This window comes from Heterocephalus glaber, unplaced genomic scaffold (assembly GCF_053883595.1).
Source record: "Heterocephalus glaber isolate CG9 unplaced genomic scaffold, H.glaber_assembly_v1.0 deba00000809, whole genome shotgun sequence".
NCBI classification, from domain to species: domain Eukaryota; kingdom Metazoa; phylum Chordata; class Mammalia; order Rodentia; family Bathyergidae; genus Heterocephalus; species Heterocephalus glaber.
The window spans coordinates 3,462,832-3,487,362 of NW_028258163.1; the positions used below are offsets into that span (position 1 = coordinate 3,462,832).

Here is a 24,531-nt window from a genome sequence, read left to right on the forward strand (position 1 = left end):
TGCTCCTTTCCACTGTTGTGTTTCTCCATGGAGCACTGTGAGTCACCGAGTGTCTGCAAGTTCTAGCTGCCTCTTCCATGTAGTGAGTCCAGACTCAGGGAGAAAGTACCACCTGCCAACTCCCTCTTTTTCATTGAACTCTCTCTCAGCTCTCCCAGTGGGCTTCAGTTCTCACTTCAGATCCACCTGGGTCCCGGGAACCCACTTCCCTCCTTCTTCCCTCCTTCAAGCTGCTATGTTCCAGTGTCAGGACACCAAATCTCAGAGAAGCTCTTTCTCTGCTGCTCACCACTCTGCCATCCCACAATTTACTCTTTTGTTGAGGAAAAAAGTCTTGTACAACATAAACAATGAATAAACAGTTTATTAAAGTTTATAAGTTGACCCTAATTAAGTGCCAGTGTATATCATATAAAGAATAAATGTAACCAGGCATGGTGGTACACACCTGTAATCCTAGCACTGTGGTAGGCTGGACAGGAAGATGGGAAGTTTGAGCCCAGGCTGGTCAGTTTAGCAATTTAGCAAGACCCTGTCCTAAAATAAGAAATAAAAAGAGCTGGCCATGTAGCTCAGTCTAAAAGCCCTGGGTTTAATCCCCAGTAACCCTCCCCTAAAAAAGAATAAATGTAGCTGGACAAGGTGGTACTTGCCTATAATCCCAGCTGTGGACTGTAGCCAGCCAGGCATGTGGCACTTATCTCTAATGCCTCAGGAGGCTGAGGCAGGAGGATTGCAAGTTCAGGGCCAGCTCAGTAGTTTCAACCCCATTACTGCTAAAAAAAATTTGAAGAAGAAACATTGTGGGATGTCAGAAGGGAGTAATCATTATGAGATGGAAATAGTAAGGAAATTTTAAAGAACATATTATTAATTTTTTACTTGAAAAGTGCCCAGCTAGCTCAGTCAGTAGAGCATGAGATTCTTAATTTTTTACTTGGAATTTTTTTGGGGGGGTACTGGGGATCGAACTCAGGACCTTGTGCTTGCGAGGCAGGTGCAGCACCACTGAGCTAAATCCCTAGCTATTAATTTTGTTTTCTTTTGTTTTGTTTGGTACTGGGGATTGAACTTGGGACCTTGGCTTGCAAGGCAGGCACCAGAACCACTGAGCTAAATCCCGGGCCCCCTAGCTATTAACTTTTAAAATTAAATTTGTTAACTGATACATAACATAAAAATTATACATATAAATTAGGTGTAGCAAACAAAAAAAACACTGAAAAATGTAACAAACTAGGTGTGGGAGTTCATGGCCAACTTGCGCTACATTCTTTTTTTTTTTTTTTTGCACTACATTCTGAGACCCTGTCTCAAAAGAAAAAAAAAACTGTACAAAAAAAAAAGTGGCTGGGTGTGGTGGTGCACTCCTGTAATTCTGGCACTTGGGAGGTTGAGGCAGGAAGATTGCCATGAGTTAGAGGTCAATTTGGGCTACATGGTGAGTTTAAAGTCAGCCTGAATTACGAGTGAGACCTTGTCTCGAAAAAAGAAAAAATTGCAAAAAAAAAAAAAGAAAAAGAAAAAATTGCACCTATCAATGGGTTATGTTTTGGATCATATATACATTGTATGTTTAAGTCTGGTTAAATAGATGTTCAAATATTTATCACTTTTAATGAATAGTTTCAGAATACTTCTAGCTTTTTGAATTATCTAGTACATTATTATTACCTACAATCACCTTACTATACAACAGCAGCAGTCTTGAACTTCTTGCTCCTATTAACTGTACTTTGACACTCGATGCTGGTCTTTACCTCTCCCCAGAGTATGGATTTCTTGTGTTCTGAATTGGTGGACTCAATGTATCATTGAGCAACCACTGGTAGTAAGTAATAGAAACTCCATTCATTTAAGTAAATTTATTGGTGCTTAGAATTTGAGGACAGGCTAAATAATCATTCTATGGGAGGGAGCAAAAACACAGCCAAATCTCAGGAACAATTAAGACTGGCTCCATCCATGTTAACTGGAATTTATTTTATCCTTTGAAACCAATTTCCTTCACAATATTAATAGACAATTTAGCAGGACCCACTAGGATTAAAAGGGTCTTTCCACCTCTAGTTCAGAAAATCTTTCAGAATAACCTGCGTGGTCCAGTGCAGATCAGGCATCTACCCTTGGCCCAATTAGCTCAAGTGCAGAAGGCCAGGTACTCAGGAGACCAGAGGGTTGGAATGGGAAAGGAGGAGTGGGTGCTGAGTAGTGAAAATCTTACTCCTCCTTATGAGGAGTGTCAAGGATGGTTTAGCACATACCAGCTGGGATGAGAAACTGAAGATAAATATGAGTAGTATAGATGGAGTGGGAGATTATGGCAGGCTTAGAATTTATTCAGCATCACATTTGGAGGTCAAAGGGAATATGGTATTTAGCTTTGGGCTTTGCATTTTAAAATCGAAATAGATAAACTGCTTAAAATTAATTTTATTGGTACATTTGAGATATACATAACATTCATCATAGTGTTTGTACCTGTACATAATATATTTGATTCTTTTTTCCCCAACCCCCTCTCCCTCCAACCCCTTATTTACAAAAGCTTTGTTTCTATTTTTCCTTCTTTCATTTTCTTTTCTCTTCCTTCATTTTCTCCTCCCCTCTCCCTTGTTCCTCTTCCCACTTGAATATTTTCTTTCTATTTCCCAATATCTTTTATACATTTTTGTTATTTACCTTTTTGGTTTTTCACACCAGAGAAACAATGTGATATTTAAACATGTGTGTCTGATTTATTAGACAAACTGTTAATGTGTCCTGAGTAGGACAATCAGTAGCTAGAATGGAAGTTGTAGAAGGGCAATAACTATGAGGGCATCACCAGGTTTGTAGAGAAGGAGTGACTGAAGCCAACAAAGAGAGCTCAGTAGGATTTAGGGTCATTGAGAGGAGGTCTTCAGAGCAGCCAAGTATTTCCAGGCTAGGAGGATGTGGGCCTTTAGGGAAATAGGGAAGATACATGGGGCACACTTGTAATCCCAGCACTTGGGGAGGCTGAGGCAGGAGGATCTCAAGTTTGAACCCAGTCTGGACAACTTGGTGAGACCCTGTCTCAAAATAAAAAATTAAAAAAGGGCTGGAGATGCAGTTCACCATGAAGGCCCTGGGGTCGTCTCTCAGTACCAGAACAAAAGAAAGAAATAGGCTGAGGAGAGGAATTAATATGGAAATATGGTATGTTCAGTTTTACACATCAAATTGGAGATGCTGGGTAACACCCTGGAACTGCTACAAGAGTTGGGAATGTATCTTGGTGTTTAGGAAAAGAGATTATCAAATTGGAGAAAACTCCTATTGGAAACTAGAGAAAAGGGTGTAGCGTAGGCTCTGGAGACACTTGAGATGGTAGAAGAGGCAATTAATGAGGAAGAGAGACAGGAAGGATCCAGCCCTTAAATGTAGAGTCCTGAAACAGAATTTCAAGAAGGCTGGACACTGGCGATGGGGGACACCTGGAAAGGGCAGCAGCTTTCGGGGGTCTCTGCAGAGCCCTGGAGAACAAAGCGGGCTCTGGGTCAGGCGCCCCTGTCGGGCGGGCCGGCGGGGCAGGCTGGGGCCCAGGGACGGCGGTTTCCACTGCGCACTGGGGGCGTCCCAGCAGAGATGTCTTCCCGGGGTTACGGAAAGCTCCCGGGACTGCGCAGTGAGAAGGCCAGAGGACCCCGGCGCAGGAGAGAGACAGAGGTGGAGTCTGCAGTCTGCAGGCGAGAAGCGAAAAGCACCTCGTTATTCTCCCTTCCAGGAGTGGAAGTCTGGCCTTTTGCGGACTGCATGGATCCTCGCTACCCTTCCTGGGACTCCGCCCAGACCCGGAACCATAATGTGGAAATCACTAGTTTGTTGCCGAAAGGGAAAAGCAGATGGCCCTACACCGGAATAGTGGAGGACCGGGTGGGAAAGAGCAGAGGACCCGGCGGAAACTGCCCTTAGCCCAGGGGAAGGTGAGCGGAGGCGGAAGCTGTGGGAACGTCTGCGACCCGGGAGGCGACACAGTCTGGCAGATGAGCTTTGACGGGGCCACTTCTTCTTGAATTGTCTGTCCCCCTCCTCCGGCCCAGGTGGGGAACTAGGGCTAGTTTTGCCACTAGCTGTGTGACCTCGGTTAGTATAATCTTGGAATCTCCGTTTCCGAGTCTTTATCTGTTTATCTACCTTAGTATGAGAGAAGGAACATAGGGACGCTTTGCCACTGAGCTACATTCCAGGCTTTTTTTATTTTTATTTTTTGAGACAAAGTCTCGCTAAATTGTCCAGACTGGGTTAGAACTTGTGATCCTCCTGCCTCATCCTCCCTAGTAGTTCAGTAGTTAAGATTACAGGGGTAAACCACCGCGCCCGGTCGGTTTTCTAAGTGTTTATTTTTTTTGAGAAAGTTTCGCTATGCAGTTCAGGTTGCCCTTGAACTCATTATGTAGCTCAGGCTGGTCTCGTACAGCAATCCTCCTGCCTCAGCCTCCTGAGTGCTGGAATTACAGGGGCATGCCACCACTCCTGGTTGTTGTTTTTTTTTGGTACGGGGGAGGGGGGGTGGAACTCGGGACCTTGTGCTTGCAAGGCAGGCGCCCGAACCACTGAGCTAAATCCCCGGCCCTGTAATTGGAATAATAGTACCCCTGTCAAGGCTACTGTGAAGAGTCTTTGACCGTATACTTAACTGTTTTGGGCACGAAGTAAATCCTGGGTTTACATCGGGGTGGGGGGGTGGCACTGAGCTAAACCCCCAGCCCTGGATTTACAATTTTTTAAATTATTTTTTTGTGGTGCTGGAGATTGAATGCAGCGCCTTCACACTGAGCTATATCACCAACTCTTTTTTTTTTGAGAAGAGATCTTGTCGAATCTTAAAATGCCTATAAGCAAGTGCTGGGCTCAATCTTGCAATTCTCCTGCCTAAGCCTCCCAGAGTGCTGAGATTACAGCTGTGTGCCCCTACACCTGGCAGGATTTACAGTCTTTATTATTACTTCTCACTTCTAGCTTCGTGGATGCTATTGTGAAAACTCACTGCTAATCTCAGCCCATCATTGTTGAGTTACTCGGGTTGACTTTGTTTATTGGTAAAAAATTAAACTACCTGGGCCAGGGTTGTAGCTCAGTGGCACTGTGCCTGCCTGGCAAGCGCAAAGTCCTGAGTTCAATCTTTGGTACCCCAAAAAAAGAAATTGCCAGGTTTGGTGGCACTCCAGCCTGTAGGCCCAACTACTCAGGAGGCTGAGGCAGGAAAATCTCTTGAGCCCAGGAATTCAAGACCAGTCTGGGCAATATAGACCCCATTTCATACAAACAAAACGTAATTACGTTTATAGTATTATTAAAGGAGTAACACCAGTACTGAGGGTTTAGAAAACGGTAAGCCATGTTACTCATAATCCCATCCTATACATTAAGCCTTTTTTCCCCTCAATATTTTTTGTTTATGGATTTTTATATTTGTAACATTAGCATACAAGCAAGTTGTGGGGGAATTTTAGTTTGGTTTTTGGCTTTTGGAGACAAGAGACTCTCTGTGTAGCCCAGGCTGGCTTCCAACTTCAGTCTGAATGTGGTTTTGCTGTCTGCAGACGTGAGATGGTCAGAAGGGCTGTGAGACGGTAGACCTGGAGAAGCATCTTTTGGAGGCCCGTGTCTATTTAAGAGCTGGATTTCTAGGGCCAGGGATTTAGCTCAGTGGTTTCGACACCTGCTGTGCAAGTGCGAGGACCAGAGTTCGATCCCCAGGACCAAAAAAAAAAAAAGTCCCTGTAGTTCCAGATGCAGGGTGGAGGAGATTAGAGTCAGGGAGATGAATGAGAAATTTACTCTTTGGGCCAGGGACTCAGCTCAGTGGCGCTGCCCCTGCTTGGTACCCGGGAAAAAAAAAGGGGCCGGGGATTTAGCTCAGTGGTTTCGCCGCCTGCTGCGCAAACACAAGGACCCGAGTTTGATCCCCGGTACCAAAATAGATAAATAAATAAATTTACTCTTTCATGTTCTCCATGGGCCAGCAAGGAGTGTTATTAGAAGTGAAGACTCCAAGGCCCTAGGCCTTATGTACTGATTTGAATTGGATTTTGTTACAATTTCTAAGTGATTCATGGTGCTTTAGAGTTACAGAAGCCCTCCTTTAGGAGAATTACATAGGGCTGCGAAGAAGCAATACAGCTCTGAAGCAGGGCACTTCTGGCAGAGGTGCAGAAATGTGGAGATGTTTGTTCATACAGGAGAAGCCTCCTGCCTACCATCACACACTGGGACCAAGGGCGTCACAGTGGGGAGGAACTCTGCCTTCTGTTCTGGGGGGATATTAACAGATGAACTGGTTAGCAAACCATAGTAGGGAAAATGCAATCCCAGGTCCGGGAATCAGCTGAGCAGCGCTGGTCTTGGTGGAAGTGAGTGCTCAGGGAGGGCTTCTGGAGGAGTCAGATGTCCAAGCCAAGCCTGGCAGAACTGATGGAGGCCATTCCTGGCCTAGGAGTAGCTGTGGGCCACGGCCTATAGCCCAGGGACATTGTGTTGGTGGCACCTGTCAGACGAGCGTCTTCTAACTGGGGAGAGTGGCTGTGATGAGAGGTGGGGTCTGGAGGAGCCTGAGGCTTCAGCCTGGAGCTCCGGCGGTTTACTTTTGTTTCTTTTTCCTTATTTTATTTTATTTTTTTTTTGGTACCGGGGATTGAACTCAGGACCTTGCATTTGCAAGGCAGGCAGGTTGCCGCTGAGGTGCATCCCCAGCCCTACTTTTGTTTCTTTTTTGGTGCTGGACATTGAACCCGGGCCACATCTTCTACCTCGGAGTTATACCTTCAGCCACTTGAGAGGTTTGAATGGTTTAAGAGAAATGATCGGTTCTGTGCTTGAGGCCTTTCCACATGCTGGGGAGCAGGGTTTGCAGGGATCTAGGAGAGAAGTGACCCACCCAGTCATGCAGTCAGGAGGGGCCGTTCTCTAAGGATGACAAGTCCTGTGTGGTCTGGGGCCATTTTGATGTGGACTCTTAGGACCTAACAAGTGAGCTGAATTGTTGGATTTTTGTCTTTTATTTTTTGTATTTTTGGATACAGTCTTACTATGTAGTTCAGGCTGGCCTCGAACTGGTGGTGATCTCTCTGACCCAGCCTTCCTGGTAAGGGATTACAGGCATGCACCATCATGCTCGATAAGTTCTATCTTTGAGGAGCTCAAATAGTGACTGATAAAAGAATCTGGTTTCCTGGCCAGGGGTTTAGCTCAGTGGTTTTGCTGCCTGCTTCGAAAGCGTAAGGGCCTGAGTTCGATCCCCGGTACTGAAAAAAAAAAAAAAAAAGAATCTGGTTGCCTGTGTGAGCCTTGGACTAGATTTTTTTTTTTTTGGTACCGGGGATGGAACTCAGGTCCTTACGCTTGCGCAGCAGGCAGCAAAACCACTGAGCTAAATCCCCAGCCCCTTGGACTAGATTTTAAGTCTGAAGTAACTTGGGGATCCCATCAGACTTACTAAATCCAAGAAGCTTGTAAAGCAGTCATTCCATATGGTTTACAGAAGAGCCTCCCATGGTAGATAGGGGCATTACTCCTGAGGAAAGGGGGTCTCAGAAGATGGACTAGAGCCAGCCATGGATGCTCAGGTCTCTGACCCCACCACACTGGGAGGCAGAGACAGGAGGGTCCTAAGTTTGAGCTCAGCCTGGGCATTCAGCTCAGTGATGAGGGTCCTGGATTTAACTCTCAGAACTGAAAAATAAAAATAAATAAATAAAGCCACTGGTTTACCTGAGAGTAAACAGCTTTATTACGTTTAGCCCTATGAAACTGCAGCACTTAGATATTCACAGCCTGTAAACAGGCTGAACAAAGTGTGGAATTCAGGTCTCTGACTCCACATACAGTGCTTACTATAGGACCTTTTTTTTTTTTTTTTTTGCAGTACTGGGGATTGAACTCAGGACCTTGTGCTTGGAAGGCAGACAAGGTGACACTGAGCTAAATCCCTGGCCCCTGGCACCTTTTTTTTTTTCCCCCATTAAGTTTATTGGTACATTTTAGGTATACAATACAGTTACATTCATCATTGGGATCTTGTACCTTTTCATGATGTATCTTGGTTCTTATTTTTTCCCCTTTCCCCTCCCCTCCCTTCACCCCCTCCACCCTTCCCTATTTACAAAGACTTTGTTTTCTATTTTTTTTCCTTTTCTCACATTTTTTCTTCTCCCTTCATTCCTTTTCCCTTCCCACCAGCAACTTTTTAAAAGACAATTTTTTTAGCCAGGCTTGGTGGTGCACGCCTGTGATCCCAGCAGTTGGAAGGCAGAGGCAGGAGGATCACCTCAAGTTTGAGGCCAACCTGGGCTACATAGTTCAAGGCTAACCTGAACTACATTGCAAGACCCTTCTCAAAAAAAAAAAAAACCCAACAAGACAAAACACAAAAACAGTCTTTTATTTTGAGAGAGTGTCTAAGTTGCTAAATTGCTCAGGCTGGGCTTAAATTTGCAGTCTTGCCTCAGTCTCCCAGAATGTTGGGATTACAGGCAGGTGCCACCATGCCTGGCTTAGTCTCTCTCTCTTTTTTCTTCCATTTTTTTGCTTTTTTGAGATAGGGTCTCACTATATTGTTCAGGGTGACCTTGAACTGACTGTGGCCACCTAGGCTGGCCTCAAACTCTAGACAACCCTTCTGCCTCACCCTCCTGAGTGCTCAGATTATACCTTGCCCCTCTTTTTTTTCTCCTGATATAGTTTAGGCTGGCTTTGAACTCAGCAGGCTGCCTCTAGCTCATGGTGATCCTCCTACTTCTGCCTCCAGAGTGCTGGGATTATGGGTGTGTGCCACCATGCCTGGATCCCCCTCTTTTTATAAGAATTGCTGACACTAGGGCTAGGGATTTAGATCAGTGGCAACACCCCTGCCTTGCAAGTGCAAGGTCCTGAGTTTGATCCCTGGTACTGAAAGAAAGACAAAGAAAAAAAAAAGAATTTCTGACACTGAAAGTCAGTTGGCCCAGGTCCTAAAGTGAATTACTTGGCTATGTTACTTTTTAGAACATATTTCTTTAAAATTCCAGCATAAAATTTTGCTTTAAAGTTGATATAACATCTAGCCAAGCATGGTGCTACCTGCCTGTATCCCAGCACTTGGGAGGCTGAAGGAGCAAGATTGCTGTGAGTTTGAGGCCAGCCTGGGCTATGTAGTGAGACCTTGTCTCAAAAACAGAACAGAAAAAGTTAATAACATCTTGGGATATCATTTAGCACATACTTGAATTATTTTTGGGTTGATCAGCATTTTGATGAGGCTGGGGCCTTTTTTGTTGTTTTATGTGGGCCTAATTTTAGTTATCTTGGTATTTTTTGCAATGTGTAATACCATGGTCTGCTCATAACAGGCACTGAATCAATGTTATTAGAATTAGAAAGTGTATTTAAAGTGTCCTATTACTGACTCACGTTGAATTTGATTTTTATTTTTTTTTCTTTTAAATTCTTCCATTGGTACATTTTAAGTATACAGTACGTTTACATTTATCATTAGGTGCTTGTGCCTGTACATGATGTATCTTGGTTCTTATATTTTTCCCCATTATCTGTGCACCCTTCACCCCATCCACCCTTCCCTATTTACATAGATTTCGTTTCCATTTTTTTTCTTTTCTCATAATTTTTCCTTTCTCTTCTTTCCTTTCCCCTTCCCCTCCCATCACCCCTACACCTTTGGACCTTTTAATATTTCAAATTATCAGTTACTCATTTTAATCATTTTTTTTTTTTTTGTACCAGAGATCAAATCATTTTAATCATTTTAATCCTTATTTACACTTTCAGTTTCTCACACTAGAGAAACTATTCGGTATTTACATATATGTGTCCTATTTATTTCACTTAAGAGTATGGCCTTGATATGCATCCATTTAGCTATAAATGTCTCTAGCTTCTCGTTCTTTATGGCTGAGTAGTACTCCATTTTATAAAAAAACTACATCTTTATCCAGTTTCCCCCATGTTGAATTTGAAATCATGATGCTTTGGTTGTTGTACTGGTAACTTTTCAATGTCTTTTCCATCACAGGTAGAATTAGGCTATTTGCTGAAGCTTCCTTCTGTGGGAACCAGGGAGAAGTTTACACTTTGCCCTTTTCTCAGCATGGCTTTGGTCTGGAAATTCCTGAGTGGTAGCCTGGTTCTCAAAAAGTGCCTGGAGTCACACAAGACCCTTCTTCCATTTCCGGGGCTTTGCACTGCAAACTATTGTTCTGGGAGTCTTCAGAAGCCGGGTGCCACTTCTGGCAGAGCCTCCCAGCAGGGGAAGCCTAAAGAGGATTTGCAAGGCCACGAGCAGACGCAGACAGAAGTCGCTTTGGATATCCCCTCTTCTGAAGAGAGGCCTGAAATGGATTTTGATAAAGCAATTAGAGACGAAGTAAAGAACCACTTCAGACTCCTGAAGAATGAGTTGGTGAATTACTGGATAGGGCCGGAAGGCCGGCCCCTGCACAATATCCTGCTAGAGCAAACTAGAGTTGTCTGGCAGTTTCGAGGCAGAGAGGACTTAGACAAGTGGATAGTGACCTCCGATAAGATGATTGGAGGCAGAAGTGAAGTGTTTCTGAAAATGGGCAAGAACAACCAAAGCGCACTGCTGTACGGGACTCTGAGCACTGAGGCCCCCAGGGATGGGGAGAGCAGCCAGAGTGGGTACTGTGCCATGAGATCCAGGGTGCTCAGGGTAGGTGAGGCCGGTCTGCAGGGTGCTGGTGTGCTGGGCAGACTTCCTGTCGCCAGTAACAGTGGCATACCCAGCGCGCTCATGTGGGCATCTTACCAGGCACAAGGGGCATGGTTCCTGAGGATTCCTTGTTGCCCCAGTTTTGTGCCAGGGTGGAACACTGCTGTGTGAGGCCTCCTCAGCGGTTGGAGCTCTGGGCACTCTTTGGGGAGACTGGCGTTTCCACTGCCTTTGACCATAGCTGCTCTGGTGGCAGGGCTTCCTTAGAGTGGATGTAGGGTTCATCTGGGGCTTTTTTTCTTTTTTGAGTGGGCTTTTTATTTATTTTAGAATAATTGTTGATTTACAGAAAAATTGCAATTACAAAGGTAGTGCAGGGTTCCCATGCACCTCTCACTAGCTTCTCCTGTGTTAACTGAGATTACTGTACTGCATTTGTCATGACTAAGAAACTAACTTTAGAATATTGCTGCTAGCTAAATTCCAGACTTTATTTAGATTTCCTTAGTTTTTACAGTAATATTCATTTTCTGTTGAATCCCATCCACAGTAGTACATTACAAGTAATTATTATGTATCTTTAGTTCTCTGGTATATGATAATTTCTTCATCTGCCCTTCTTTTTCTTTTATTTATTTTTGAGACATGGTCTCATTATGTAGTTCAGGCTGCCGTCAGACTCACTGTAGTCCATCCAGGTTGGCTTTGAACTTGCAGTAATCCTCCTGCTTCAGCCTCCCGAGTGCTAGGATTACAGGTGTGTGCTACCTGGCCTGGCTTTAATGGGATTTTGAGATGTCTCTCTGTGTTGCCCAGACTGGTCCCAAATGACTGAGCTCAGATGATTCTCCCACCTCAGTCTCAGCCGGGACTAATGGTATCCCAGTTTTCAGGAGGAACTGAGATGTATGGAGTGGTCCTCACTCGGATTTCCCACAGTTTTCTCTTGTTAGACCAGTGTTTTAGGAGGAACACCACATGGAGTTGTAGTGCCCTTCTCATCACATGCTCTCGGGGCACATGACCGCCTGGCCAGGGTAGTGTTTGCCAGGTGCTCTGCTCCTCGTTCTTTTCTCGGGTCACTGAGTATGGTCTCCTTTTGTGGGGGAGTGAGTGAGGGAGGAGGCTCTGTCTCTTGGAGGATGTGGTATCCACAAGTTATTTGGAGTTTTTTGAAGGTTTGCTTTTCCTTCCACTCTCACTATTGATTCAGTCATTTAGTATAGAATCACCCTTTGGTGATAATTGAACACGCTCATGATGGCCATAGTTCATGTTTCACTGCCAAGGGCTTGAACCACCAGTGGTACGCCTGTGGCTTTTTATTAGTTTTATTAGTAAAAAGGCCATGTGATTAGATCCACCTGATGGGACAGTCTGCCCAGACCACATGGTTGAGCCAGGCTATTACTTTGTTGCCTGGTAGTCCCAGCTTTTGCTACTTGCGTGCTCTGCAAGGTTGGCCCTTGGGCTTTTATTTTTTGAGCACTTTTTTTTTTCCGGTGCTGGGAATCAAACCCAGGGTCTTCGCCATTTAGTGGTTTTTGTTTGTTTCAGTTTGAGGGAGTCTTTTAAGTTGCTGAGTTGCCCAGACAGAGCTTGAACTTGCAGTCTTCCTGCCTCAGCCTCCCAGAGTGCTGGGATTACAGACCTGTGCCACCATGCTGGGCTACTTTTGAGCACTTTTTGTTTTGTTTGTTTTTTTGTTTTTGTTTTTTGGTACTGGGGATTGAACTCAGGACTGTGTGCTTGCGAGGCAGGTGAGGTGCCACTGAGCTAAAATCCTGGCACTTTTAGCACTTTTTGACACTACGGGATGCTCTACACTCAACTTGTAGTTTTCCTGTCCCAGCCATAGAATTAGTCATTTCTTGAAAGAGACCTGTTTGAAGAATGGGATTGGACGCCAAACGCTGGGTGCGGGGTATGCTTGTGTCTGTTGGTTTGTCCCTTCTAGCCCCTCCCAGGAGATATAGGTAGGTAGGTAGGAGGATGGCAGCTCTTCACTCAGTAGCAGGCTGCATATATGATGACAGTCCCATGAAACTGTAATGAAGCTGAATCATCCTTATCACCTGGTCACTCTAGCAGTCAGAGCATGGTAGTGCAATATGTCACAGGTTTGTGCTGATGGTGGTGTAGACTCAGTATGCTGCCAGCCAGATGAACGTGTAGCCCAGTTATGTGTAGTACTTAACAGTTTAGACGTGTGAATGACAGTGATACTGGCATACATGTACTTTTATCATTATTTTAGAGTATATTCCTTCTAAGTGAGAAGACTCACTCTAAAACAGTGTGCCATGTTATGCTGGTAGCAGCCTCATACATGTCATGTTTACTGTGCTGCTTGAGTGTGTCAAGGCCATGCTGATACTAGGTGCGATGCACCTGCTGTGATCCCAGCATCTGGTAGGCTGAGGCAGCAGGAGTGCCATTTGTATCCTGTCTGTGCAACATAGCCAGACCCTGTCTCAAGAAAAGAAAAACAAGGGGCCAGGGATGTAGCTCAGTGGCGGTGTGCCGTGCCTGCCTCACTAGTGCAAGGTCCTGAGTTTGATCCCTGGTACCAAGAAAAAAAGAAAAGAAAAAAAACAAAAGAGGATGTGTTGAATTACTGACCTATACCCCATCTAGGTTTGTGTAAGCACACTCGTATGTTCGGTGGTACCCAGATAAAATCACCTAACTGAATTTCTGTAGAAGATGACTGTCAGGTGTGGTAGTGCATGTGTGTAATCCCAGCACTTGGGAGACTGAGGTGGGAAGCTTGCACCATCAAGTCTGGCCTGGACTGTATAGCAAGACCTTGTCTCAAAAAGCACCAACAAAACTCCCCCTAAAACATAAAAACAGCAGCAAAACCCAAAATGTACGTCTCTAGGTGACAGACCACTCACTGTACATGGGTGTGTGCTGACCAGGTGTACATGGCTGTCCTTACTGCTCTGCCTGTCCATGCCCACAACATTATGCCAAGAGTGAGGTCACGCTGTTGTCTGAGTCTCATCCAGTTTTCCCTTTCGCTTACTGTTACTTCCCTCTCTTTAACAGGGAGAAATCGGTCCAGTGCACTATCCATTTACTTTCAACCCTAGAATATAAGCAAAGCAGTTTCAGATTTGTTTTTTGTTTTGTTGCCTAGGCTGGTCTTGAACTGGGCTCAGGTGATCTTCCTGCTTCAGCCTCCTGAGGAGCTGGGATTATAGGTACTGCATATGCCACCTTGTCAGGGTCCGTTTATGAGTTACAGGGTTTTGTTTTTTCCACATTGTTGGGGGTCAAACCTAGGGCCTTGTACAAGGCAAGCAGCCTACCACTGAGCTACACCCCACCCAGTTTCAGAATTTTAAAATTGTAGCTCTGTGAAAATAAACTTATTAACTGTAGTGTTTATGTACAGTTCTTTTGTTTTTAGCCTATGGTTTCCAGAAGAAAACACTGCATTCTCAAGTTGTTTAGATCCACTTCTTTGTCTCCCACCTGCCTCCGACTTTCTCTGATACTTTGGCCACTCATCTGAGAACTGTCCTAGGCAAGCTCGTGTGCCTGACCCTGGCTTTGATTGTGGGCATTTGGTTTGCTGTTATGCTTTAAGGAGAAAAGCAAGTGTCAGGAGTAGTACTAGGCTCCCTCTTTTCGTATAATAATGAAAAAGAAAGCTATGTGCTCTTCCACATGCAACAAATGATAGGTTTTTTTAGTCTGTGCAATCCAGAGAATAGATTTGGTCAGTGTGGAGAAAAGGATGATTCTGTGGGTCCAGGTATGGTGGATCTGCCTTTAATCTCTGCTACTCAGGGGTCCTTGAACTTGAGGCCAGCGTGAGCCACAGTGCAGAAGCGGGGGCAGGGGGAGGGATGTATGGCTTGATAGCCGCTATGGAGCAAGGAAAATAGGAGATAATATTTATTAATGCACCTCGCCAGACCCTGTGATGAGTGCTTGTTCTACATTATTCCATTTATTCCTCATGACAGTCCTGCAGGGGAGGGAAGATCTGTAACTTTATGGAGGAGGACACTGAGTGGGGGAGATTCAGTGTCCTGCGCAGTGGCACAGCTGGTGAGTAGGAGTTCTCATCTGAGCACTGCCAGTCCTGCAGTCAGGTTCCCTGAGACTGCTAGGAATCAGGGCCTTGGGAAGTGAGCCCAGTTCCACTGCTGAGCAAGAGCCAGTACAGTTAAGCACATGGACTTGGGAGGGGAAACATTACTGCTGTACTGCTTCTTAGAGCTTAGTTTCTATAAAATGGAGTATGGGACAGGGTCTCTCTGTGTAGCCCATGCTGGCCTTAAACTCAACAATCCCCCTGCTTCTGCCTCCTGAGTGCTGGGATTACAGGTGTCTGCCACCAAGCCCAGGTTTGACACTTTTCTCTAGGGCTGTTGGGAAACTTAGATGAGATCACTCACACAAATGCTCAACTTAATATTCAGTGCCTAGGTGGCAAGACCCTATTTCAGAAGTAAACAACAAGAAAAAACCAAACTGAAACCCCTTAAGCTCTGTTTCTTTGGGCAAGGCGGCTATGGGCAGGGAAACAGGCACAGTGGTTTCCACAAAGCAGACAGATGTGTATCCCATGGAAGCATCATCCTGGCCAGTTGTTTCCTGAATGCAACTAGAGAGATAGGAAACTAGGTCAGTGTTTGTGCTGACATAATAATCACCAGGTTTTCCTGCCTCTGTGTGGTGGAAAGTCAGGGCAGAAACATGGGTCCCTGGCTGCTGCTGACTTGGTGGCTTACCTTGTGCCAGCCATGCAGAGGGGGTGTTAATTGGCCTTACCTCTGTGCTCAGGGTGCCTTTGAGAGGAGGCAGAGTTACAATTGGAGCCAGTACAACAGTCTATACCTGCGCATCCGTGGTGACGGCCGGCCGTGGATGGTGAACCTCCAGGAGCAGGTGGAATTCATCCAGAGCAAGGACTGGATGTACAGCTACTTCATGTACACCCGGGGAGGGCCCTACTGGCAGGAGGTCAAGGTAAGTGCATTCCTGAGCGTTCTGGCCACTAACTGCCCACAAGGGGGTGGTGGGGAGTGGGCGGAAGGAAGAGACTCAACAAATGAGTTTTCCTGTCACACCGTTAGCTCACTAACCAGAAAGGACAGGCAGATCCACGGAGTCAGCTAGTACTCTGCTCTGTACCCAGGTAGATGTGTCTGTCTTTTTTTTTCTTTTTCTTTTTTCTTTTTTTTTGGGCAATACTGGGTATTGAACCCAGAGCTTCCCACATGCTAGGCTAGCAGCTCTACCCTTGAGCTACTTCTCAGCCCTTTTAATTTTTTTAATTTGAGATAGGCCCTCACTAAAGTGCCCAGGCTGGCCTTGAGCTTGCGATACTCCTGCCTTGGCCTTCTGAGTAGCTGGGATTACAGACATGTGTCACCAAACCCAGCTAGATGTCACCCTTTCCAGGCAACTCTACTAAGTATGCATAGCTTAGTAGAAAGGTTTTGTTCGGCAGAATACTTTACAATCATGAAAATTTCTCAACTTCTTGACAGTGTAAGCAGTCTAGTTGGTAAATAAGAAGATGAAGCTTTAAGAATTACATTGGTTTTTTTGAGGAAGTCTCACCATGTAGTTCAGGCTGACCTTGAAATTGTGTCACTCAGACTGGCCTACCCATGATCTTCCTGACCTACCTCCTTCAGTGCTGGGATAGTCGTGAACCACTACATCTGGCTCAAGAGTCACTGTCTTAGAACTGGAGATACAGTGCTTGCCAGTATATACAAGGCCCTGGGTTCAATCATCTCTAGTACTGCCGAAGAGAAAATGCCCTTAACTCTATGAACGTATTACACTGGGGAGTCACTCAGCAGTAGGGGACTTGCCTGACATGCCCGAGGCTGTGGGTTTGATGGCCGCACACACAGGTGGTGATGGAGGAGTGAGTATAAAACCTAGGTCACCATTTCTGCCCTCTTGCTCCTGTCACAAACCCAGGGTCAGCTCGGACTCCTCCCTCTCTCCCTCACCTGACACCCAGTCTGCTCGCAAGTTCGTCTTCCCTCTGCTTCCAGAACCGCCCCCCCCCCATTTTGGCCTGCAGCCATTTCCACCTCCTCTGCCTTGCTGTGAGCCAGGTGTTTGGGTTACTAAGGGAGCAGGGGTGCAGTGGCAGTGGTGCCTTAGCCAGCCAGAGCTCCTGGTGACCGGTGGCTGGTGGGAGGGCAGGAGTGCTGCCCTGTGCTGCTCTCCCCAGGCTCCTCTGCCCACTCTGTCCATCATGTGCTCCAGAGGGCTCTGGAGCCCCTCTAGCAAGTGCCTCAACCCCCGGAATGAGCTGCTGGGAGCTGGCTTTCTAGCCAGTGGGCCACAGGCAGGGACTGGCCTCATACTTGGGAGGGCAAGGCGGGGCTGAACACAGTGCTGTCAGCTGTGTGGCAGGGCCTGGCCCTGATGCCTTGCTTCCATGCGTCCTCAGCAGCTCGATTTGTGTTTCTCATCATTTTCTCATGTTGAGGCAAATCTGTATTTTTTTCCAGGAACTGCTCATTTCTTTTCTGTTGGGTAGTTGGTCTTTTGTCTTTGTCCATGATAGAACCAACTTGTACACTTTAAAGTAAAAAATAAAAGTCCCTTCTCAAAATCCCATGCCTACTTCCCAGAGGTAAGAACTGTTACGTTTCTGGGTGTGTCCTTCAAGACATTTAAAATATAAGAAGTTTTTTGTTTTCCTTAACTTTTTTTTTTTTGGTACCTGGGATCCAACTCGAGACCTTTCCTCTGCGAGGCAGGCGGTAGAACCACTGAGCTAAATCCCTGGCCGTTCCTAAACATTTTTTCTGAAAATATTCAGACATGTTTAGAAGTTAAACTTGCAGTAACTATCCAGATAGCTACCAGATAGGGTCTCAAGACATGTTCTGTCATATTTAGTTTATCACATCGCTTACCACCCATTCTTCCCACTGTTCATCCACTCAAGCTAACCAGTTGTACCCCTGGAGCTCCCTTTACTCATTTTAAAGCATGTTGACAGTATCAATACATTTCATCCTTAAATATTTAGCATAGAAATCATTGGACTTCAAATTTTTTTTTGTTTTTTGGGGGGTTTTTTTTGGTACCGGGGATCGAACTCCGGTCCTTGCGCTTGCGCAGCAGGCAGCGAAACCACTGAGCTAAATCCCCGGCCCTGGACTTCAATTTTTACTTAGAGTGAGGCTCTATTTTTATTTATTTTTGAGGTGCTAGCCTGAAACCCAGGGCCTCCTGAGTCCTCAGCATGAGCTGTACCACTGAGCCACCCACTCAGCTTTATCTGTATCTTGCCTTCTTACCCATAGTATACCAATAATACATCAGAGAGGCTTTCCACTTGTATCCTATAGAGATCTACTTCATTTTAACTATGGCCAGATGTTCAGTTGTATAGATGCACTATAATTTAGCTGATTTTTTTCCTTTTCCTTTTTATTTTTTTTTAGAAAAAGCTGTATCTTTTTTAGAGCTTGTCATATAAATTGTTTTTGTTTTTGTTTTTTTGAGACAGGGTCTCACTATGTAATTGAGGCTGGCATTGATCTCACTATGTAGCCCAGGCTAGCCTTGAACTTGCAGTGATCCTCCTGCCTCAGTCTTCAAAGTGCTAGGATTACAGGTGTGTGCCATCATGCCCAGCTGTCATATAATTTTTTGCAAGTGAAGTTGGTAGATCAGAGTTACTGCATTTCAAATTTTGTTACATAGCACTGTATTAGTTTTCTGTCGTACATAACAAATTATCACAAATTTAGCATCTTAAAACAACACACATTTGTTTGCGTATAGTCTGGTAGGTTGAAAGTGTGGACATGTGGTTGTGTTCATGGTTGGTTCTTGTTTTGTTTTGTTTCTGAGACAAAGTCTCGCTATTTAGTCCAGGCTGGGCTTCCACTTGATTCCAGGTGTGCACTGCTATGCCTGGCTCATGGTCAGTTGTTTTTTTGTTTGCTTGCTTGCTTGTTTTGTTTTTGCGGTACTGGGGATTGAACCTGGGCCTTAGCACTGAGGTATGTCCTCAGCTCTTTATTTTTCATTTTGAGACAGAGTCTTGCTAAGTTGCTAAATTGCCCAGGATGGGCTTGAATTCACAGGCCTCCTGTCTCAGCCTCCTGGAGTGCTGGATTACAGATGTGTACCAGCAGGCTCAGCTGGTCAATTTTTTTTTTTTTTTTTTGGTGTTTTTGAAACCGGGTGTCCCTATAGAGTTCAGGCTGGCCTTGAACTCACTGTGTAGCCCAGGGTGGCCTCAAACTCACAGTTAGCCTCCTGCCTCAGCCTCCCGAATGCTGGGATTACAACCGTATGCCACCACACCTGGCCTCAGATGGTCAGTTTTTATTTGGCAGAAATGAAGGTGTCTACTGGGCTGTGCTCCTTCCTGGAGTTTCTGGGGAAGACTGTGTCTTAACTTATGGTTCTTAGGGAAGTTCAGTTCCTCTCAATCATAGAGCTGAAGTCCTCCTAGCCTTGCTGTTGGTTGGGTGGGGCCCTGGAGAGTCTCTCACACTCACTAGCCTTCTTTTTTTGTTTTTTTTTTGGTACTGGGGATCGAACTCGGGTCTTTGTGCTTGTGAGGCTGGTGGCGAAACCACTGAGCTAAATCCCCAGCCCCCTCACCAGCCCTCTATGGATTCAGATGCTTGTCACATCTGCACAGGGCAGTTTCCTGACTAAGGTCACCTGACGTGGAGCCTTAACTCCATTGGCAAAATCCCTCACTGCAGCTGAGATCAGTGTTTGATTGGACATTTGGGAGGTGTGTGTATACCAACGGGTGGAAATTGTCAGGGCTACCTTAGAATGTCTCTTGTTACACTTGCCAGCTGCTTCCAGAATAGCAGTACTGAGGCCACCCTCCCACGAAAAAGAGTGCTTTGTTTCTCTCCATCCTCCTTTTTTTCTCTTTGATTAATATTTTTTTTTTAGGTGTTTTGTTTGGTTTTTTGAGACAAGCTGTAGTTCAGGCTGGCCTTGAACTGTGTAGCCCAGCATGGCCTCATTCACAGTGATCCTCCTGCCTCAGTTTCCTGAGTGCTGGCATTATAGGTGTGTACCATCACACCGGGTCCCTTTCTTTTTTCTTTTCAGTTTTTTAAAATTGTTTTTATGTTTCCTTATGTGTTTTCACTCACCTTGTCCCCCCTGTTTTCTGAAGACTGGATATTAGATCAAAAGACTTGCCTAGGTTCAGGCTCAGCATCTCTAGGAAGAATGTTTGTCAGGGAAGGCAGGGTTCTTCCTTACATGGCACCAGGGCCATGTAACACACATAATGTGTGGTTATGTGATTCAGTCTTGGAAGCTAAGCCTGCGGCCTGAACAACTGCCCGTGAGTCCAGAGGCCAGTGCTGAGTGGGCAGCAGCTTCCAGTGCTGCTGGCCTGTGCAGCATGGAGTGGGCTGAAGTCAGGGTTGAGGTCAGTGTGCAGGGAACACAGCTCTTGCTGGCCCCTTAGTTATCTGTAAAAGTTGTATATAGGATTACTACTCTCTTGGCTGTGTTAAGAATTTTATTTTTCCTAGTTTATTTTGTCTTTTCTGTCAGCTATAATTTGTACTCTGTCACTTGTCTTTTGGGACTTCTGGCTTAGAAAGATTTTCAGTTTTCTAGATTGGCTTTGTTTTTTTTTTTTGGTACTGGGGATCAGATTCAGGACCTCAAGCTTGCAAGGCAGACGCGGTGCCACTGAGCTAAATCCCTGGCCTGTTGTTGGTGTTTTGCATTTGCAGACAATACTTAAGTATTGAACCAGGGAGCATTGTGGTACATCCCCGGCCATTTATTTATTTATTTAGAGACGAGGGTTTACTAAATTACCCTGGCTTATCTCCAGTGTGCAGTCCTGCTTCACCTTCCCAGTGTGTACCACTGCACCTAGCTATTTTTTAAAAATTTTTTCCCCTTTTTGAGACAAAATTTTACAATGCAGTCCAAGTTGATCATGAATTTGCAATTCCCTGCCTCAGCACCTTGAGTGCTGGCATTACTGGTGTGCACCACCATGCCCAGCTAGTCTTACAGATGTCTATCTTTGGGCTGGGGCTGTAGCTCTGTCTTAGCATGCTTGTCATGCATGCACAAGGTCCTGGGTTTATGCCCTTGTATCTTTAACAGCTTCTCATATTCTGTGTAATTTTAAAATGAAGTTTAAACTACCTTTTCATCATTGCAATTCCATACAGATGCCTCAGTTGCTTATTTCTCAGTTATAAAATAAATGTTTTCTTTCAGATTCCTTTCTCCAAATTTTTCTTCTCAAATAAAGGAAGAATCCGGGATGGCCAGCACCAGCTTATGGTTGACAAGGTAAGATTTTCCCATACTTCTCAGCCAGGATGATATTGTAGTGAAACAACCCCGAGGACAAGTTTAGCCTGTTTAGGGAAGCTGGTGAATAAAAGATGAAATTCCTATGCAGGGCCCCCCTCCTTTGTACCCTGTGTAGATTCAGACCTGTCCTGTGAACTAACCCTATCCTGGTGGGATGCTGTTGTCATCATCTTCTCAGTATGCCTGCAATTTATTTTTGCTTTCAAACAAGAGTTCAGAAGAGCTCCAGTGCTGGGTGTGGTGCTGCACACCTGCAATCCCAGCACTCAGGAGGCTGAGGCAGAAGGATCACCGCAAGTTCGAGGCCAGCCTGGGCTACATATAAGCTCAAGGCCAACCAGAACTACATAGTGAGACCCTGTCTCAGACAAAAAAAAGAAAGAGCTTAAGACATCTCCATTGGGCATTTGTGTTGTCCTACTCTCAAGTGGACCACTGGAAGGGGGAAAGAACAGCAGTCTTGTACATATTCTAATTTGTATCCACCACATGAGAACTGTTGTGTCCTGCTAAGGGCTCCTAGTGTAAAGACTCAGAAACAGAACTCATGGAATAACAGCAGTACATCAGTGGTAAGATTTTAATCAATTTTTCTATTTTCAATTTAGATTTCTTCTATAGGATTCACCTTGGCTGATAAAGTAGATGGTCCATTCTTCCTGGAAATAGATTTTATTGGTGTGTTCACTGATCCAGCCCACACAGAAGAATTTGCTTATGAAAATTCTCCAGTGCTTAACCCAAGGCTCTTTCACTAAGAGCATACGGCAGTTTTGTTTCCTTTTTTTTTTTTTGGGTACCGGGGATCAAACTCGGGACCTTGTGCTTTTGAGGCAGGCGCTGGAACCACTGAGCTAAATCCCTGGCCCTACGGCAGTTTTGTATTGTTTGAACTAAGGGTAGTAGCAGCCTCAATGATACAGACAAAAAAAAAAGTGTTTTGTTTTGTGGTGCTGGGGATAGAACCCAGGGATTCCTGAATGGTAGGCAAGCACTGTACAACTGAGATGCAGCCCAGCCCAAAATAAACCCTGCTGGTGTTCTATGAGTGATTGGTATGTATGCCTTGAAACAGGATGTTACTGGGGCTGGGAATTTAGCTCAGTGGTTCTGCTGCCTGCCTCGCAAACGTTAAGGACCTGAGTTCGATCTCCGGTACCAAAAAATACCCCAGGATGTTATGACTTGTATCTAGATGTCTCCCCAAAGTCTCATGCAGTCACAGGTGGGCTTTTTGAGGTGGCTGGATCTAGTGTGTGGTGCTAAAGTAGTCCACTGATTAGTTGAGGATAGTTCTGGGTGTGGGTGGCACCACCCAAGGGGCAGATAGCCTGGGAGAGATAAAAAGGAGGCCAGCTGCTGCTGCTGCTGCCATAGCTTGCTGCTTGCTTTTGCCTGCCCTGCTTTGCCATGGAGTGTTTTACCTCCTTGCTCTTCTGTTATTCTACTCTGCCTGGGAGCCAACCATGGTCTGAAACCTCTACAAACTGTGAGCCAAAATAAATCTCTCCTTTAACTTTGTGGTGGGTATTTTGTCTCAGCAATGAAAAAGTAACTAAGACATAGGATAAATGCTGTCAGAAGGCAGATCGGGAATACACATCCTGAAACCAGATTCTATCTCTTGGGTTGCAAGCACTGATGTAGTTACCATGTTTTCATCAGAGTGGTTCCTGTCACAAAGATTCTGCACATGAGAAGGCAGATTCAAAGCAAGGAGTCTCAGAGGCCTGTTGATGCCTTTCCACCGTTCCTTTCTTTTAGGTTCCTTCTATTTCCTGATTGATAAGGATGCTATAGAAGTTACTAAGAAATGAGATATTTGGTGGAGGGCTTGTCTTCCAAAAATCCATGAACCTCACCGGTTCTTTTTTTGCTCAGGCTGAGCTCAAACTCATGATCCTCCTGTCTCAGCCTCAGCTTCCCAGCCAGGCATGGTGGCACATGCCTATAATCCTAGCACTTGGGAGGCTGTGGCAGGAAGATTGCTGTGAGTTAGAGGTCAGCCTGGGTTACATAGTGAGTTCAAGGCCAGCCTAAACTGCAGAGCAAGACCCTGTCTCAACAAAAAACAGGGTCTGTGAATTTAGTTCAGTGGCACCATGCCTGCCTTGCAAGTGTAAGGTCCCGGGTTTGATCTTCGGTACCACCCCCACTCCCCCCCCCCAAAACCTTTAAAACAGTAATCCTTGTGTGTGTCAAGCTATACCCCCATCTCTCTCCAATTTTGACAGAGCCATCTAGCTTTTCCTTTTAAATAAGCAATAAATAGAATCAGCTGTAGAATTTTATTTTTAAGAATATAGCAAGTAACAAATGGCAGTTACATGAAGAGATATGAACAAAGGTGTTTATGTGCCTAAATAAAACATTTTTCACATAAGCGAAATACTGATGCTATATCCAAACCACTGGCCCAGCTCATTAAGATTAGTAACTTCTGGGCTGGGGATTTAGCTCAATGGTACCATGCCTGTCCTGCAAGTGTAGGGTCCTAAATTCAATCCCTAGTACCAAAAAAAAAAAAAAAAAAAAAAAATTAGTAGCTTCTTCAGAGGATGAAGGGGTGGCCTTCCTATCCCACCTTTCCCTATTAACTTTTCATTGCTCAAATTCAGTTGAAGCTTGTGGTACAATCCGCTGCCCTTGGGTAAGTGCTCTTGCCCGGAAGAGGACTACAAGTCTGTTAATATTAGCACTAGCAAGCAGAAGGACATTGACATTACAGATCCAGGTTAAGAATTTGGGATGGGTCTCATCAGAAAATTGAGCTGTACAGAGACTTAGTTTAAAGCCATTCCAAAGAATTTATGAGCTTTAAGATAGCGCCTCTCAGAGCTGCGGCACATGAACTCACAGACACTACATAGATAATTAACAATTTATCTGTAGAAAAATGGGGAGGACAGTATAGAAATATTTACAGAAGGAAAGTGAATTCAGAATGAAGAAATATTTACAGGAGTTTAAAAATCATTTATCTTTAACCATGATGAGGCCCCTGCGAGCTCCTAGAACCTTGGCTTTTTTCTCCTTCCGTTCTTGGTCATGTTTCCTCCGTTGCTCTTCCCTAAGAAAGAGGCTGCAGTTAGTTCCACTGACGGTCCACTCATGACAGGCACTGAGCAGCTACTGCTAGACTGCTGTCCTCACATACAGAATCTGGGCACTTGTGCAGAACAGACTCCTGTGGGCACTGTGCTCTACCTGCAGGGTTCTAGAATCTGGTGCTCACTGATCTAAACTCAGCACTCAAAAATTATCCATGGGACTAGAATCAGAAGCCACCTTGGTGACTGAATTAAAATCCTATGCTTTAAAAATATATTTTAAGTGAGAAATCTCTACTCTTAGATGCAAAGGTCAAGTTCACAATCATACAGTCTGGGGAAAGTGGTGGAACTACTACATACTTAAGTCACTGTTTTCTTTTTTTTCTGGAGTGGATTAGGCCAATAAGAAAAAGCATGGGACCACATTACCTATCTTAAAGACAAATACTGTTGGTAAAG

At 45.0% G+C, this 24,531-nt stretch overlaps 2 protein-coding genes across 7 annotated transcripts in view; one reads left to right on the plus strand and one right to left on the minus strand.

Annotated features, from left to right (window-relative positions):
• Positions 1-3,901: 3,901 nt before the first annotated feature.
• Positions 3,902-24,531, plus strand: part of Ndufaf1 (NADH:ubiquinone oxidoreductase complex assembly factor 1) — a 28,846-nt gene continuing 8,216 nt past the window's right edge. For 4 of the 6 annotated variants that reach the window (XM_004861602.4, XM_021241860.2, XM_004861601.3 and 1 more), the window contains exons 1-4: positions 3,902-4,107; positions 10,031-10,687; positions 15,491-15,676; positions 20,921-20,995. In XM_004861602.4, the coding sequence (XP_004861659.1) occupies positions 10,106-10,687; positions 15,491-15,676; positions 20,921-20,995 (843 nt within the window). In that variant the 5' untranslated portion in view covers positions 3,902-4,107; positions 10,031-10,105. Of the gene's footprint in view, positions 4,108-10,030; positions 10,688-15,490; positions 15,677-20,920; positions 20,996-21,627; positions 22,536-24,531 lie in introns of those variants that run through there. The other 2 variants (XM_004861598.4, XM_004861599.4) reach the window with 2 other exon arrangements.
• Nusap1 (nucleolar and spindle associated protein 1) overlaps positions 23,294-24,531 on the minus strand; it is a 29,181-nt gene continuing 27,943 nt past the window's right edge. Inside the window, 1 exon segment of the mRNA XM_021241856.2 lies at positions 23,294-24,089. Coding sequence (XP_021097515.2) covers positions 23,993-24,089 — 97 coding nt within the window. The 3' untranslated portion in view covers positions 23,294-23,992.